A 15,000-nucleotide genomic window follows, 5' to 3' on the forward strand; every position below is an offset into this window, starting at 1 on the left:
CTCCATTAAGAAACGCAATCACATATCTATGTATGTCTCTCTTCTGTATGTAGGTATGAGCTTCCGTTAGCTTGTTAGCTGCATTAGCCTTGTAGCTCTAGTGCTACAACTAAAGAAGCAAAATTCAGACACCAAACGTTTCCTGATGGGCTACATTTGGGGTGATGAGAGAAAAACTGAAGAATCTAAATATTTGGCTGAACTGTCGCTTGATTGCGATTGTGCTGCTGTGTTCCTCTCTCAGCTGTGAAGAACCCGGAGCTGGTGGCGGGACGTGGAGGTCTGAGCACTCTGCTGAAGAACGTTCTGGACTGTCAGCACAGCCGCATCAACGAGGCTCTGATTTCTACAGTGCTGCACCTGCTGAACCACCCGCAGACGCGGCAGTACGTACGGGCGGACGTGGAGCTGGAGGTACACGCAGACTGCACTGCGCTGAATATCACAGCAGCAGATTGTAGATATTTCTCCAGAGTTTCACAGACCCTCTGCAGTTCAGGCTTCCTCCTGCATGGTGTCACTTCAGGTCGTTGGATTATGGCAGGTTCACGCTGTGCCGGAATCACCGTGCAAAAAAATGTGAATTGTCAGAATCTGCAGATCTGAGATCATAAACAGACAGACATTCAGGAGCTTTAAGGTCATTTAGAGCTTTAAAAACCAGCAGCAGAGCTTTAAACTCTCTCTAACAGATCCAGGCAGTCAGTGCAGTGTGTAACGGGGTGATATGAGCTCTCTGTGTTGGTGCTGTGAGGATCCGTGCTGCTGCGTTCTGTACGGGTTCTAGAGGATGGACTGTTTTCTCCAGTAAGAAGATCATTACAGTGATCAACTCTGCTGAACAAACGCAGCAACGAGTTTCTCTGCGTCGCTCTGAGAGAGAAAAGGCTGAACTTTAGTGATTTTCTCACATGATAAAAAGCTGCTTTAGTGACTGTTTACATGCAGATAAAACAGAGCTCAGAGTCTAAGATCACACCCAGGTTTCTACTGCACTTTCTCATAAAGGTTCTGTACCAAAAATCAATATTTCAGTTTTTTCATGATTTAATTGTAGAAAAGCTGGTTAGTCTGTCTACAGAGTCTTGATCATCAGAAGGAATAGTAATGTATAACTGGGTGTCATCAGCTTAGCTATAAAATTTATACTATGCCTCCTATTGACATCTCCTAGAGGTAGCATGTACAGAGTGAAAAAGCAAAGGCCCTAAAACTGAACCCTGAGGGACTCCACAAGAAACGGCAAATCTTTTTGATGAATGATTTTTGTTTTGTTTTGTGTCTTTCAGCAAATTTTGGCACCTTACACAGACTTCCACTACAGACACAACCCAGACACAACAGAAGCACAGCTGAAGTGAGTCACCGAGCTTTTCTTGTCTGTGTTTTGTCTGTGTGACTGTGTTTGTTTGTGCTGTAGAGTCTCTGTGCTGGTGTCTGTGTTTATTTTTAATGTTTGTGTTTGCGTAGGGCGGATCGTGAGGCTCGGTTCTCGGCCAGTAAAATGGCCATCGTGGCTGCGTTCCGCTCGTGGTCAGGTACTGTGAATTAAAATCACTCAGAACACTGACGTATTAACGTCCCTACACTGCTAAAAAACATGGTTCTTCAAGGGTTCTTTAGTAAAGACAGTGAATATATATAGAAAACACTCAGAGAACCATTTGCATGCTTAAAGGGTTCTTCTGTTGTTACAAGCTTGACATCATATAGAACCATATGCAACCTTTTCATGATGCAAAGAACCCTTTAAGCATGCAAATGATTCTCTGAGTGCTCTTGGTTCTACATAGAACCGCTGATCTTTATTAAAAAACCCTTGAAGAACCGTCTTTAAGAGCGTATATTTATACTGTTAGTGTAGAAACAAACTGTGTATTATTCCTGTATTTATTTACTCTCTAATCTCTGTTTCTCTGTATTATTTATTATTATTTCTGTATTATTTACCTTCCTAACCTCTGTATCGTTCTTCTTCCCTCTCTTTCAGGTATTATTAACCTGTGTAAAGTGGGAAACTCAGGAATCCAGTCTCTGATTGGTCTGCTCTGTATACCAAATATGGAAATCAGGGTGAGATGATTTTTGAAAGTCACCGTTTTGAAGGTTTTCATCCTCCAGACAAAAACAAAAGATTTCTCCCTCTTTCCACAAGTGGAGTCGATCAGTCAAAGTGTGTTTATCATTGAAATTTGCTTCTTGGGTTTTAACTAATGAAATAGAAATTTATAGAACACCAATTAGCATCATGCTGAATCCTCACACTCATCTCAGTCTGTGTGGAGGTGCTCAGTAAACCCTAGTAGACCTGACAGTGAGGTTTCTGACGCTGTATGACTCACTGATATAAACATGCTTGGCTAATGAACTGATCGACTCCAATGAGGAGAACTGTGTAACAGGGTGAGGCGTTTGTGTGTTTGGGTGTGTGTTTTGTGCAGAAAGCCCTGTTGGAGGTGCTCTATGAAATCTTCCGGCTGCCCGTTCCCATGGTTACGGCTGAATTTGAGGAAGCTCTTCACAGCATCGGTATGAAACAGCAGCATCTCACACCACAGACACAAGGGGGCGCCATCCAGCACATCACAATTAGATCTGAATTAGATTCAGCTTATTATAAAGATTCAGATTTTACATTATTTATATTACATGGTTTTTCTTTGTAAAGCACCTGAAGGACGTAGCTTGTAACTCACTCACTGACGTTGGTGGTTCTCCACAGGGGGGCGCTGTTTGCACTATCTTTAGTGCTTTATAAGAAGCATGCCTGTCATCACTGATGCTGTATGTCCTTGTTGGTTTCTGTAGCCTGTATTTGTGTGTTTTTCCATCTTTACACATAATATTAGCTGATTTTGACTGCAGTTCAGATGCAGCACAGTTGTGGCATCTTTTCTCACCGTCTGATGGGTTGAAACCCAAACAAAATTTAAAAGGAAAGAAAAAGAAAATGCATTTTTTAATCTATTCCTTTTTACAGTACGTCTGCAGTTGAATTTGTGTGTGAAAAGTGTGATAATCTCCTGTAAACTGAGGTCCTAGAAGTCTAGCATATCCACCTTTTCAGGCCTGAGGCTCAAACATTAACTCACCACACTGCCAGTTTGTTGTGATTGTGTTCAACACAGCACATGGGTTGTTTCTGATTGGTCAATCTCATCTATTGGGTTACATATTCCCACACAAAATTAGTTAAGACAGCGTCTTCAATAATGTAGGCCGCCATAAAAATTACGGTAACACTTTACTTGAAGGGCATCTACATAACACATTCATAACATCTTACATAAACACTTCATAGCACGGTAATAAATGTTTAAATCAACATTCATAAAGTGTACACTTTTTACATGATATTAATATGGACTACTGTGACGTTTTACAGAGATGCAATTTTCAAAATAAAAGTCCTCATTTTTATTTTGAAAAAGTATATTATTTACAATAAAACACATTTCTGGGCAGTGAAAGTCAAAAATGACCTTGTTTTATCCTTCATGTCATTAAGTGCTCTGACACTGTGGCACATTTCACGTATACTTTCAACGTCTTTTTAATTATTTGTTTTTTTTTCTTAAGCATTTGTTGCTTTACTTGTCACTTTGCTACATGAACATTAAATCACTCATAAATATACTAGGAACAATCATTTGACTGAATCTTGGTGAGGTGATGGGACTTTTGGGGGTGTTTTCAGGGTGATGCAGCCACATCAATGTAAGTAGATACTTTACATTGCGATTTTAAAGATCCATTTCAGTCTGATTAGCTTCCATCACTTTTCAGGTAAAGACAAAACACAGTTTATCAGTCTTTTGGGATAAAAGTGCAACATGTAGCTTCAAAGAGTGTCAATTAAACAAGATAACCAATGCACTATTATACTTGTGCCTTCTCCAAAACCATAAGCGAGGAAGAGCATCACTAACAGTGCTAACGTTTCCCCAAGAGGGGTAAATTTAGGATAAGGAACGTTTTCCTCAACAGTGTACAGACTGTTGAATTCTCCCTTTAGCACAATAAAATTAAAGAACACATAAAAAGAAGAAGAAGTGCAAAACAGAAATGCTTAAGAAGAAACAAATCATGTAAAAGAAGTTAAAGTAGAGGCAAAATGTGCCTAAGTGTGAAAGCACTGAATGACCAAAGGAGTGAAAGAAGGTCATTTTTATTTCTGTCCAGAAATGAGACATTAACAGCGTCAAAGCACGACCCGTTCTTTACAGCCAGTCAGGATGAAGTCTGTACTGGTTCACAGTCCCTCAGGAGAGCGTGATAGATGGTGTTAGATGGTGAACTCTCTTTATTTTCTGTTTTACTGTGTGTTTAGATAGTTTACTGTTGGAGTTTAACGCTGGCCCTCACTTCACTGTCCACTCTAACTGTGTTTGCAGACCCCAGCAGGCCTCAGGACAGCTGGAGGCTGGGAGATGGGTTTGTAGCTGCTGAGGCCAAAGTCCTCCTCCCTCACAGAGCCAGATCACGGTGAGAGCCTTCACTCACACTCTGCTCACACACGAGCGATAGAGAGAGCGAGGCAGAGAGCGAGGCAGAGAGACGAAACATAACACACATACACAAACGCAAACACACCTCTGAGCATCGCCATGTTCTGAAACGTCACTGCACAATTCATAACCCAACACTAGCGCACACAGACTGAGACAGCAGGGGGCGCTATAGCAACAGAAACTTCGGACTAAACTGTCTTATACGGCCTGCCTGCTTTCTCATGCTCAGCCGTTAGAGCAGCACAGCAGATGGCGTCTCTGTGGCAGAGCTGCTGCACTCGTGTGAACATACTGTCGCTGTCGGAGACGAATTCAAACCTTGTATCTCCATTTCTTTGTTTTTGGTGTCTCTCTCTCTCTCAGGCCAGACCTCCTGGATAACTACCTGGCCCTGATCCTGTCCACCCTCATCACCTGCGGCCTGCTGGAGGTACACACACCTTCCCACTCTGCTCATGTTCTCACACATTCACACTTGTGATGTCTCCCCTGTGCTGTCTGTGTGTGAGTGACGGTGAGACGTCTCCTCTGTGCTGTCTGTGTGTGAGTGATGGTGAGACGTCTCCCCTGTGCTGTCTGTGTGTGAGTGACGGTGAGACGTCTCCTCTGTCCTGTCTGTGTGTGAGTGATGGTGAGACGTCTCCTCTGTCCTGTCTGTGTGTGAGTGACGGTGAGACGTCTGTGTGTGAGTGACGGTGAGACGTCTCCCCTGTGCTGTCTGTGTGTGAGTGGCGGTGAGACGTCTGTGTGTGAGTGACGGTGAGACGTCTCCTCTGTCCTGTCTGTGTGTCAGTAACAGGGAGACGTCTGTCTGTGTGTGAGTAACAGTGAGACATCTGTCTGTCTGTGTGAGTAGCAGTGAGACGTCTGTCTGTGTGTGAGTAGCAGTGAGACGTCTCGGTGTGAGAGTAACAGTGAGATGTCTGTCTGTGTGTGAGTAGCAGTGAGACGTCTGTCTGTGTGAGTAACAGTGAGACGTCTGTCTGTCTGTGAGCAGGGTCTGGTGGAGGTGGTGACGAGCAGTGATGATGTCCTCTCAGTGAGAGCCACAGTCCTGCTGGGGGAGCTTCTGCACATGGTACACTTTAATTGATTACTCTGATTAAACAGTGATCAGCTCTTATTGATCTGAATCCCTCCAGCCCCAAAACACGCTGCGTCCAGCGGACAGGGGAATGGGCATCTAATATACAGAGCTTTTTCCACATTTGCCCCAGTTTTCACTCATGTTCCCCCCATTTGCCCCAGTTTTGTCCATTCCCCACCCATCTTCACCCCGTTTCCTCCATTTACCCCACATTTTCCCCCAATTTTATCCTTTCCCCTCCCATTGTCAGCCCATTTCACCCAGTTTCACGTTATTTTCCCCAGTTTCATCTATTCCTCCATTTCCCTAGTTTCACTAAATGGAATTACAGTGGTGTGAAAAAGTGTTTGCCCCCTTCCAGATTTCTTATTCTTTTGCATGTTTGTCGCACTTAAATGTTTCAGATCACCAAACAAATTTAAATATTAGACAAAGATAACACAAGTAAACACAAAATGCAGTTTATAAGTGAAGGTCTTTATTATTAAGGGAAAAAGAAATCCAAACCTACAGGGCCCTGTGTGAAAAAGTGATCCCCCCCCTTAAAACATAAATTAACTGTGGTTTGTCACATCTTTGGAAAGCTGAGTTCAATTTCCCTAGCCACACCCAGGCCTGATTACTGCCACACCTGTTCTCAATCAAGAAATCACTTAAATACAACCTGCCTGACAAAGTGAAGAGGACCAAAAGATCCTCAACAGCTAGACATCATGCTGCGATCCAGATAAATTCAGGAACAAATGAGAAACAAAGTAATTTAGATCTATCAGTCTGGAAAAGGTTATAAAGCCATTTCTAAAGATTTGGGACTCCAGCGGACCACAGTGAGAGCCATTATCCACAAATGGGGAAAACATGGAACAGTGGTGAGCCGTCTGACCAAAATGACCCCAAGAGCTCAGCGACGACTCATTCAAGAGGTCACAAAAGACCCCACAACAGCATCCAAAGAACTGCAGGCCTCACTTGCCTCAGTTAAGGTCAGTGTTCATGACTCCACCATAAGAAAGAGACTGGGCAAAAATGGCCTGCATGGCAGAGTTCCCAGACGAAAACCACTGCTGAGCAAAACGAACATAAAGGCTCATCTCAGGTTTACCAGAAAACATCTTGATGATCCCCAAGACTTGTGGGAGAATACTCTGTGGACTGACGAGACAAAAGTTGAACTTTTTGGAAGGTGTATGTCCCGTTACATCTGGTGTAGAAGTAACACAGCATTTCAGAAAAGCAACATCAAACCAACAGTAAAATATGGTGGTGGTAGTGTGATGGTCTGGGGCTTTGCTGCTTCAGGACCTGGAAGACTTGCTGTGGTAAATGGAACCATGAATTCTGCTGTCTACCAAAAAATCCTGAAGGAGAATGTCCGGCCATCTGTTCGTGACCCCAAGCTGAAGCGCACTTGGGTTCTGCAGCAGGACAATGATCCAAAACACACCAGCAAGTCCACCTCTGAATGGCTTAAGAAAAACAAAATTAAGGCTTTGGAGTGGCCTAGTCAAAGTCCTGACCTGAATCCCATTGAGATGCTGTGGCATGACCTTAAAAAGGCGGTTCATGCTCGGAAACCCTCCAGTGTGGCTGAATTACAACAGTTCTGCAAAGATGAGTGGCCAAAATTCCTCCACAGCGCTGTAAAAGACTCACTGCCAGTTATCGCAAACGCTTGATTGCAGTTGTTGCTGCTAAGGGTGGCCCAACCAGTTATCAGGTTTAGGGGGCAATGACTTTTTCACACAGGGCCCTGTAGGTTTGGATTTCTTTTTCCCTTAATAATAAAGACCTTCATTTATAAACTGCGTTTGGTGTTTACTTGTGTTATCTTTGTCTAATATTTAAATTTGTTTGGTGACCTGAAACATTTAAGTGTGACAAACATGCAAAAGAATAAGAAATCAGGAAGGGGGCAAACACTTTTTCACACCACTGTATGCATATAAAAACAAATATATAAGCTTATAGATTTATGCAGATATGCACACTGATATAATTTTTTCTCTCTCTCTCTCTCTCTCTCTCTCTGTCTCTAGGCTAGCTCTCTCCTCCCACATTCCCACAGTCACCACCTACACTGTCTGCCGACTCTCATCAACATGGCCGCCTCCTTCGACATCTCTCCTGAGAAACGACTGTGAGTTTAACATTACGCACCTTTACCTGCCGTCATTGCTTCACTGCAGTAAAGCAGCTTTACTGAGGTGTGGCTTCAGGACATTCTACATCATATTACAGCTGAACAGTCTATGGCTGTGTTTACATGCAAAGATTCTGAATCTTTGATTCAATGTATAACATGTAATCCGAATGAATACATTCTGATTACATGTTAAGACTGAGGTGTTTATTCTCACTCTGTTCAACAATCTGATGGAAAAGTCTTCGTTTACATATGCACTACAAGTAATCCGATGCAAAATGACGCACATGCGTGGAGTAGCGTTTAGAGTAAACGTTACCATGACAGCGAACATCACGTGAGGTCCACTCAGAGTGAGATGAGCAGCAGTGAGCAGCGCTTGTGTTTTTAATGACTTTAAAATGATGTCAGACTCAGGAAAACGTCCTTCACATGTCCTTATTAAAGAAGGCCGAGAGGAAGGCGTCGTGTTCTGAGACACATAAGCTGGACGTCCGTCCCACCGTCGTCTTTTAAAGATCAGAGCATAAACTTCGTCTCCTCTGCAGACCAGTTTCTGCTCCGCCATGTTGAACGGTATAAACTTTCACTATGACGCGACGAACATGATCAGAGCGGACTTAAACTTTCCGATAGGGAATGTAATCAGATACAGGCGTTTACACGGATATTACTCTTCTATTTAACAGATTATTTACAGGATTACCCACCTCGATCAGTCGGATAGAAACTGTATTCTGAATGGCCTCAATCGGACTAGACTATTCCGATTGAGCTATTAGCCGGATTATTAACGGATTATCAGGCTGCATGTAAACCTGTCTTATCATTATCACAGTATCACAGTGTCTGAGTATTACAGTATTACAGTATTACAGCATGCTGTGGGTGCTGTGAGCATCCTGATCACTCTTATTGATTATTACTCTCAGTACAGCGCTCATTTGGCGACTAGGTAGCATTAGTTATGCATCTAATTAGAATTCATCTTTAGTAATGATTTCCTTTTATTGTTCATAAATGAGGAACCAGTCACGTCACATTTCAGAGGCACGGTGCATAACAAAGTATTTTACACAGAAAGAGCACATTTCGTTTAAGAAAGATGTACCACATAAAGCTGGTCGCCTGAGTCGTCAGAGTACCATGCATTCTGTATTTTCGCACGCTACCTGTTTTTTATTTCCAGGAAGTGTTTAAGCAGATCTGAGGTGGTCAGTTTGAGTGTGTTTGTTTTCCGGGTTCAGTTTTATTCTGATCTGATCTCTCAGTGTCGGTTCAATCCCGTCCTGTTCGGTTCTGACTGCAGTGCTGCTCTCTAGCTGTAGCACAGTGGTTGTCCTGCTGTAGCGGTGACTGTGATGTGGTTTGTTCTGTTGTACAGCTGAGCTGTGTTGTGTGTTGATGTGTACCCGGGGTTTGTGTTCGGTGCTGCAGGCGAGCCAGTGCGGCGGTGACCCAGCTGAAGCGTCTCCACGAGCTGAAGAAGCGCAATCCTAAACCACACAGCCTTTACCTCCAGCTCATCCTGCAGCAGAGCTCGCACAGAGACTCCCACCGCTCTCACAGAGACGCCTACGTCATTAAGGTAACAGACGGACACACCTTAAAACCATAGCTCAGCTAAACCCCCACCGTTACCCCAGATACAGGCAGGCAGCAGAGACGTGTTTGGTGTCTGAAGTTTGAAGTTTGATTTTTTGGTTCTAGCACTGAAGCTACAAGGCTACTGTAATGTAATGAAAGCTTATACCTCACCTGATTAGCATGTTGCTAACTGCGTGCCTACATTTTCACATATTCTCCTCAAAGCATGTGGAGGTGTTCAGTATCTCTAATAGACTTGATTTATGTGGTTTCTGTCACTCTTTATGTAGGGCTGCATGATACAGACATAAAATAGTGTTCATGGTGTTGAATATTGCGATGACTGTGAGATTTTAGCTTATAATTTTGTTTTTTTTGCTTGTTTTTTTGTTTTTGTTGTATAAATAAGTTTCTCTTTTTAAAAATTGCAAAAAAATAGAAAAGCACCATTTATTACTGTGCAAAATAAAAATTGTGAAACATTAATAGCTACTTAAGTTTTGTGCACTGTTTGGTTGAAAAGCATTGAGCATTCCCTGAACAGCCTTTTTTTATATAGTGCTATAAAATTATTTTTTCTGAACTTTTCAGAAAATTCAAGCACAGAAGTGTATATCACTGCTGTCGGAACAAAATCCTTGTATATCCGTTTTTTTTTTGTTATTCAGTTTTTGACCAAATTTGAAAATACCTGTTGTCCTTTACATTGTGTTTAATTTTTGTGATGATCAGACTAAAAGAAACAGCCCAAAATGAAAAGGCTGGTTACATCGACCTGCATTAAAAGGAAAGTGTTTTGTTTTTTTTCCTCCCCTCCTTCTCCTATAAATTTACCATTTTGGAGATACAAGGTTTCATTCTGACATCAGGGATATATTTAATTCCTTAAAAATCGCCTATGGTGATGCACGTTTGTTGTAACAGTAGTGATTACTGCCTCCTGTATATAACCCGTGGCACCGAGAGTCAGAATATTGATCAGGTTTATGGTATTATTACACGCTAACGGTTCAGAGTAATACGGAGCCCCACTGGTAACATCCTGTATGAATAAAAAATAATGCGTGGCCACAACTTAAGAAGGTGTGGGAACAAGATAATTAAGTCGTGGCCACACCTTATTAACGTGTGGGAATGAGATCCTAATGTGTGGCCATGACTTAGTAAGGTGCGGGAACAAGATCATGGCTTACTAAGTCATGGACGATCTCGTTCCCATGCCTTAATAAGGCGTGGCCATGAATTACTTTTATTTGTATGTGATGTCACCAACAGGGCTCCGTAGAATAAAGTTGCCTGTATATTTGCAACTTTGCTGAGTGGTTAAGTTAGCCGTTTTCCAGGTGAGATCAGGGTTCAGGTCCAGTGCAGGGAAGGTGTTGCTCGCTCTGATGCTACATTCACACCAGTTAGATCACATCACCATGGCACTGCGCATGACCCTCAATAATGTAGTCGTCATGGAAACTTATAATGCAATAACAGTAAAGATGTGCAGCCCCACTGTCTTTAACAAATGGATGGAAATTCAGACTTTTTTGTGTGTTTTTGTGTTGTAGGACACTGAAGATGCACTGATGATGAATCTGAGGGACAGTCAGATCCTCAACCACAAACAGAACCTGGAGTGGAACTGGGTTCTCATCTCTACTGTACTGAAGGTAACCCACATACACACTTTCATTCTGTACCAGAGCAGATCTGCTCCCTCTGAGGCCTTATTGGTCTGTAAAAGCAGAGGATCCTTTGGTTCAACATAAACAGTAAAGGACAATCACAGGTTATTAGTGTTAGTGGAGACTTTAGTCACTGATGACTGTAGAGCCGGCTGTGGTGATAGGAAACAAATTATATTTTTATCGTTCTCACAATATGCGTTTCCGCGATAAACGCATCGTGAGACAGAACAGATCTGATTACTTCATATACACAGCGCCAGAGAGACATTACAGCAGAAAACACTAGAAGATTAATGAGAGCTTTTCTGTGCTGGGATTGAACTCTGCTCTATTGTGTGTGACTTAACCATCAGGCTAAACAGCCAATTACAGAAAAAGCTCAAGCTTGTGTTGTAAGTGTGTGAGGCAGTAAAGATTGTCACAACAAACATTTAATAACTAAACAAAACAAATAAACAAAAATTTGTGTATGTTCTTGTGTGTCTATGTGTAGAGTTATTTACTATTTTGCCTTTTGCTAAGCAAAATGAAGTCTGTACTTGTGTAACATCCAGTCAGAGGTGTATTATTTTAGTAACAATTTATTGCTTCTCATATCGTCAACCTGATATCCAGCAGCTTTATCGAACATCGCATTTAATGTCCATATTGTACAGCCCCAGTCCTCATATTCCAGTAACCATGTGGAAAATAACTGCGGTAATCAGTGAGGCTGTTTCTTTTGCTGAACCTTTTTGTCCGGTAACTTCGGAGACACTGTGGACTCTGGATCAAACAGTGATGGCATCTTAGTATCTGTGAAATAAGAGAGTATTAGAGCTCAGCTCAGTGAGAGTTGTGGGTTTAGTTTGTTTTCATCTTTCTTTTAGGAATGTAACTAATTATTCTAGTAATAAAGAGTGGAAATGTGGATGTCGCACAAACTTTACTGTCTGATGCCTCTTAGCTGAACCTGACGCTTCTTCTCTGAAGCCGTTTAGTCTGACGCTCTAATATTCTCACACTGCAGTGGCCAAACTCAAACCTCAGGAACTACCGGGATGAGCAGGTGCACAGGTAAGAAAACTCCTTAACTGTTTCTGCCCAAAACTCCTACTAGTTACAGGTTTACAAGCTGAATGAAACGTCGCATTTGACCAACCTGACAGCTACATGAAGCATATCTGTTATGTACAGATGATTCTGCTGAACTGGTTCAGAGTCAGAGCTGAAACACATTCTGGACTTAACTGATCTTGGACTTCAGACTAAAATCCTTTTGCTCTGAGTGACTCTGTACCTTAATTATGATTAAAACTAACGATTCAGCATTCAGAAACAATCATAACTCTACCCAAACTTTACCAAACGTTTCAGTGGTAACTGTTTCGGTGACAATTTTAGCTCATTTTGAGCTCAAAAACGCTGCCAGTACATGATCAGCAAACACAGCTTTAAACAGCTGTTTTTTTTAGTTCTTTTATTTTTGATTAAAACACTAAACTGAAAATGGTGTTTCGGTAGTGACAATTCTTAACGTTCCAAACTGATTTTCAGACTTTGGGACACATTTACCTCAAAACAAAGAAAAAAAAAAACAAATTAAAAAATCCAAAAAAATGTATCTGGGACAGACACCTCTCAGCAGGAAGTGTTCTATAAATTATAATTTCATATATATTTAGCTCATTTCTATGTCCACTAATGTCATGGGTTTACATAGGTCAGAACATAATCCTTATAAATATATAAGATCTGAATACTTCGTTGCTTTGGGTTTTTTTTAATATATTTTTTTATTATTGTGGGACTGCAGTTTGAACTAATCCAGTAGATTGGTCAATAAATACTGTATATCTTCCAGCTCTACTGGGCAGTGGTGTGATGGTTGGTTACTGGTTTTCAGACAAGTTTAAAGTGACTTTTAATGTGAAGTCCTAACACGAATCCTAACACGGCTGTGTCTGTGTAGGTTTGTGCGCAGGTTGCTGTATTTCTATAAGCCTAGCAGTAAACTGTACTGTGTTCTGGAGTTGGAACATCCTAAAGCTCCTCAGCTCACTTCGGCTGGCTGCCAACTCATCAACTTCCTGCTGGACTCTGAAGACGTGAGTGTATCACTTTATATCACAATACCTACATTTAGAGTCGTTTATTAATTCAGCCTAATGAGAAACTGTAGAACAGACTCAGTTTATATCACAATACCTACATTTAGAGTCGGTTATTCATTCAGCCTAATGAGAAACTGTAGAACAGACTCGGTTTATATCACAATACCTACATTTAGAGTCAGTTATTCATTCAGCCTAATGAGAAACTGTAGAACAGACTTAGTTTATATCACAATACCTACATTTAGAGTCGGTTATTCATTCAGCCTAATGAGAAACTGTAGAACAGACTTAGTTTATATCACAATACCTACATTTAGAGTCAGTTATTCATTCAGCCTAATGAGAAACTGTAGAACAGACTTAGTTTATATCACAATACCTACATTTAGAGTCAGTTATTCATTCAGCCTAATGAGAAACTGTAGAACAGACTTAGTTTATATCACAATACCTACATTTAGAGTCAGTTATTCATTCAGCCTGATGAGAAACTGTAGAACAGACTCGGTTTATATCACAATACCTACATTTAGAGTCAGTTATTCATTCAACCTAATGAGAAACTGTAGAACAGACTCAGTTTATATCACAATACCTACATTTAGAGTCAGTTATTCATTCAACCTAATGAGAAACTGTAGAACAGACTCAGTTTATATCACAATACCTACATTTAGAGTCAGTTATTCATTCAGCCTAATGAGAAACTCTTTCTCTCTTACACACTCCAGGATGGTCAGGTGTATCTGGAGGACTTGGTGAAGGATATTGTCCAGTGGCTCTCTTCCTTTTCTGGGATGAAGTCTGAGCGCAGTCTCCAGAGTAACGGTCTACTGAGCATGCTCAGTCAGCACTACTTCCTGTTTCTGGGTACGCTGTCTGGGCAGCCTTCGGGAGTCAAAACGATGGAGAAATGTGGAGCGTTTCAGTGGTGAGAACGCGCTCCCATTGGCCTGGTGTTGTACTTTACAGACTGTGAGCACAGATAGAGGATCGGTTTTTACCTTCTCCTCCCAAAGCACATAAACACAGACGTTCAAACAGCAGTTATAACTGGGGTCTTATGTAAAGTAACTCCATATGAATATATACTTGCATGAGATGAGATGTTATTAGTCATAGTTGCTTGATTAAAATCGTTTATTTGATTTAAAAACAAATCGATTACAATCTCAGTGCTCTCAGTTAACTGCTCTCACATGACTAGTCAAGCTCAAGGTCATGTGATTCAGTCACAGATCAACACATGACCCTGAGTGTTGTATTGCTTAATTATCTTTATTGTGCAGTTGGCTTGATAGTGTAGCCAACGCTAATTATGTGTCTAAAACAAATCATGTCATTGTTAAAAGCTTGTTTGTGTGTGTCTGTAGTCTGTTGAACCTGTGCTCAGTGAAGAATCAGGATGCCCTGCTGAAGCTGACCGTGTCCTCGCTGGACTACAGCAGGGACGGACTGGCCCGGATCATTCTGTCCAAAATCCTCACCGCTGGATCTGATGTAAGAAACCACTGTTACTCATTACCGTTACGCTGGGAGAGGCCTCGTTACGGCTACCCTGGGAAGGGCTTCGTTACGGTTACGCTGGGAAAGGCCTTGTTATGGTTACCCTGGGAAGGGCCTCGTTACGGCTACCCTGGGAAGGGCCTTATTAGGGTTACGCTGGGAGAGGCCTTATTAGGGTTATGCTGGGAGAGGCCTCGTTACGGTTATGCTGGGAAAGGCCTCGTTACAGTTACGCTGGGAAAGGCCTCGTTGCAGTTACGCAGGGAAAGGCCTCGTTACGGTTATGCTGGGAAAGGCCTCGTTACAGTTACGCTGGGAAAGGCCTCGTTGCAGTTACGCAGGGAAAGGCCTCGTTACGGTTACGCTGGGAAAGGCCTCGTTACGGTTACCC

General features: G+C 41.9%; 1 protein-coding gene across 1 annotated transcript in view; it reads left to right on the forward strand.

The window, feature by feature from the left end:
- Positions 1 to 15,000, forward strand: part of rictora (RPTOR independent companion of MTOR, complex 2 a) — a 42,645-nt gene that overhangs the window by 6,746 nt on the left and 20,899 nt on the right. The window contains exons 8-22 of the mRNA XM_036598085.1: positions 245 to 414; positions 1,290 to 1,357; positions 1,471 to 1,538; positions 1,991 to 2,073; positions 2,442 to 2,529; positions 4,395 to 4,485; positions 4,875 to 4,941; positions 5,509 to 5,589; positions 7,635 to 7,735; positions 9,179 to 9,329; positions 10,888 to 10,989; positions 12,017 to 12,063; positions 12,959 to 13,094; positions 13,835 to 14,034; positions 14,477 to 14,603. Of these exons, the coding sequence (XP_036453978.1) occupies positions 245 to 414; positions 1,290 to 1,357; positions 1,471 to 1,538; positions 1,991 to 2,073; positions 2,442 to 2,529; positions 4,395 to 4,485; positions 4,875 to 4,941; positions 5,509 to 5,589; positions 7,635 to 7,735; positions 9,179 to 9,329; positions 10,888 to 10,989; positions 12,017 to 12,063; positions 12,959 to 13,094; positions 13,835 to 14,034; positions 14,477 to 14,603 (1,580 nt within the window). The remainder of the gene's footprint in view (positions 1 to 244; positions 415 to 1,289; positions 1,358 to 1,470; positions 1,539 to 1,990; positions 2,074 to 2,441; positions 2,530 to 4,394; positions 4,486 to 4,874; positions 4,942 to 5,508; positions 5,590 to 7,634; positions 7,736 to 9,178; positions 9,330 to 10,887; positions 10,990 to 12,016; positions 12,064 to 12,958; positions 13,095 to 13,834; positions 14,035 to 14,476; positions 14,604 to 15,000) is intronic.

Source organism: Colossoma macropomum, unplaced genomic scaffold, assembly GCF_904425465.1.
Source record: "Colossoma macropomum unplaced genomic scaffold, Colossoma_macropomum, whole genome shotgun sequence".
Taxonomy (NCBI): Eukaryota; Metazoa; Chordata; class Actinopteri; order Characiformes; family Serrasalmidae; genus Colossoma; species Colossoma macropomum.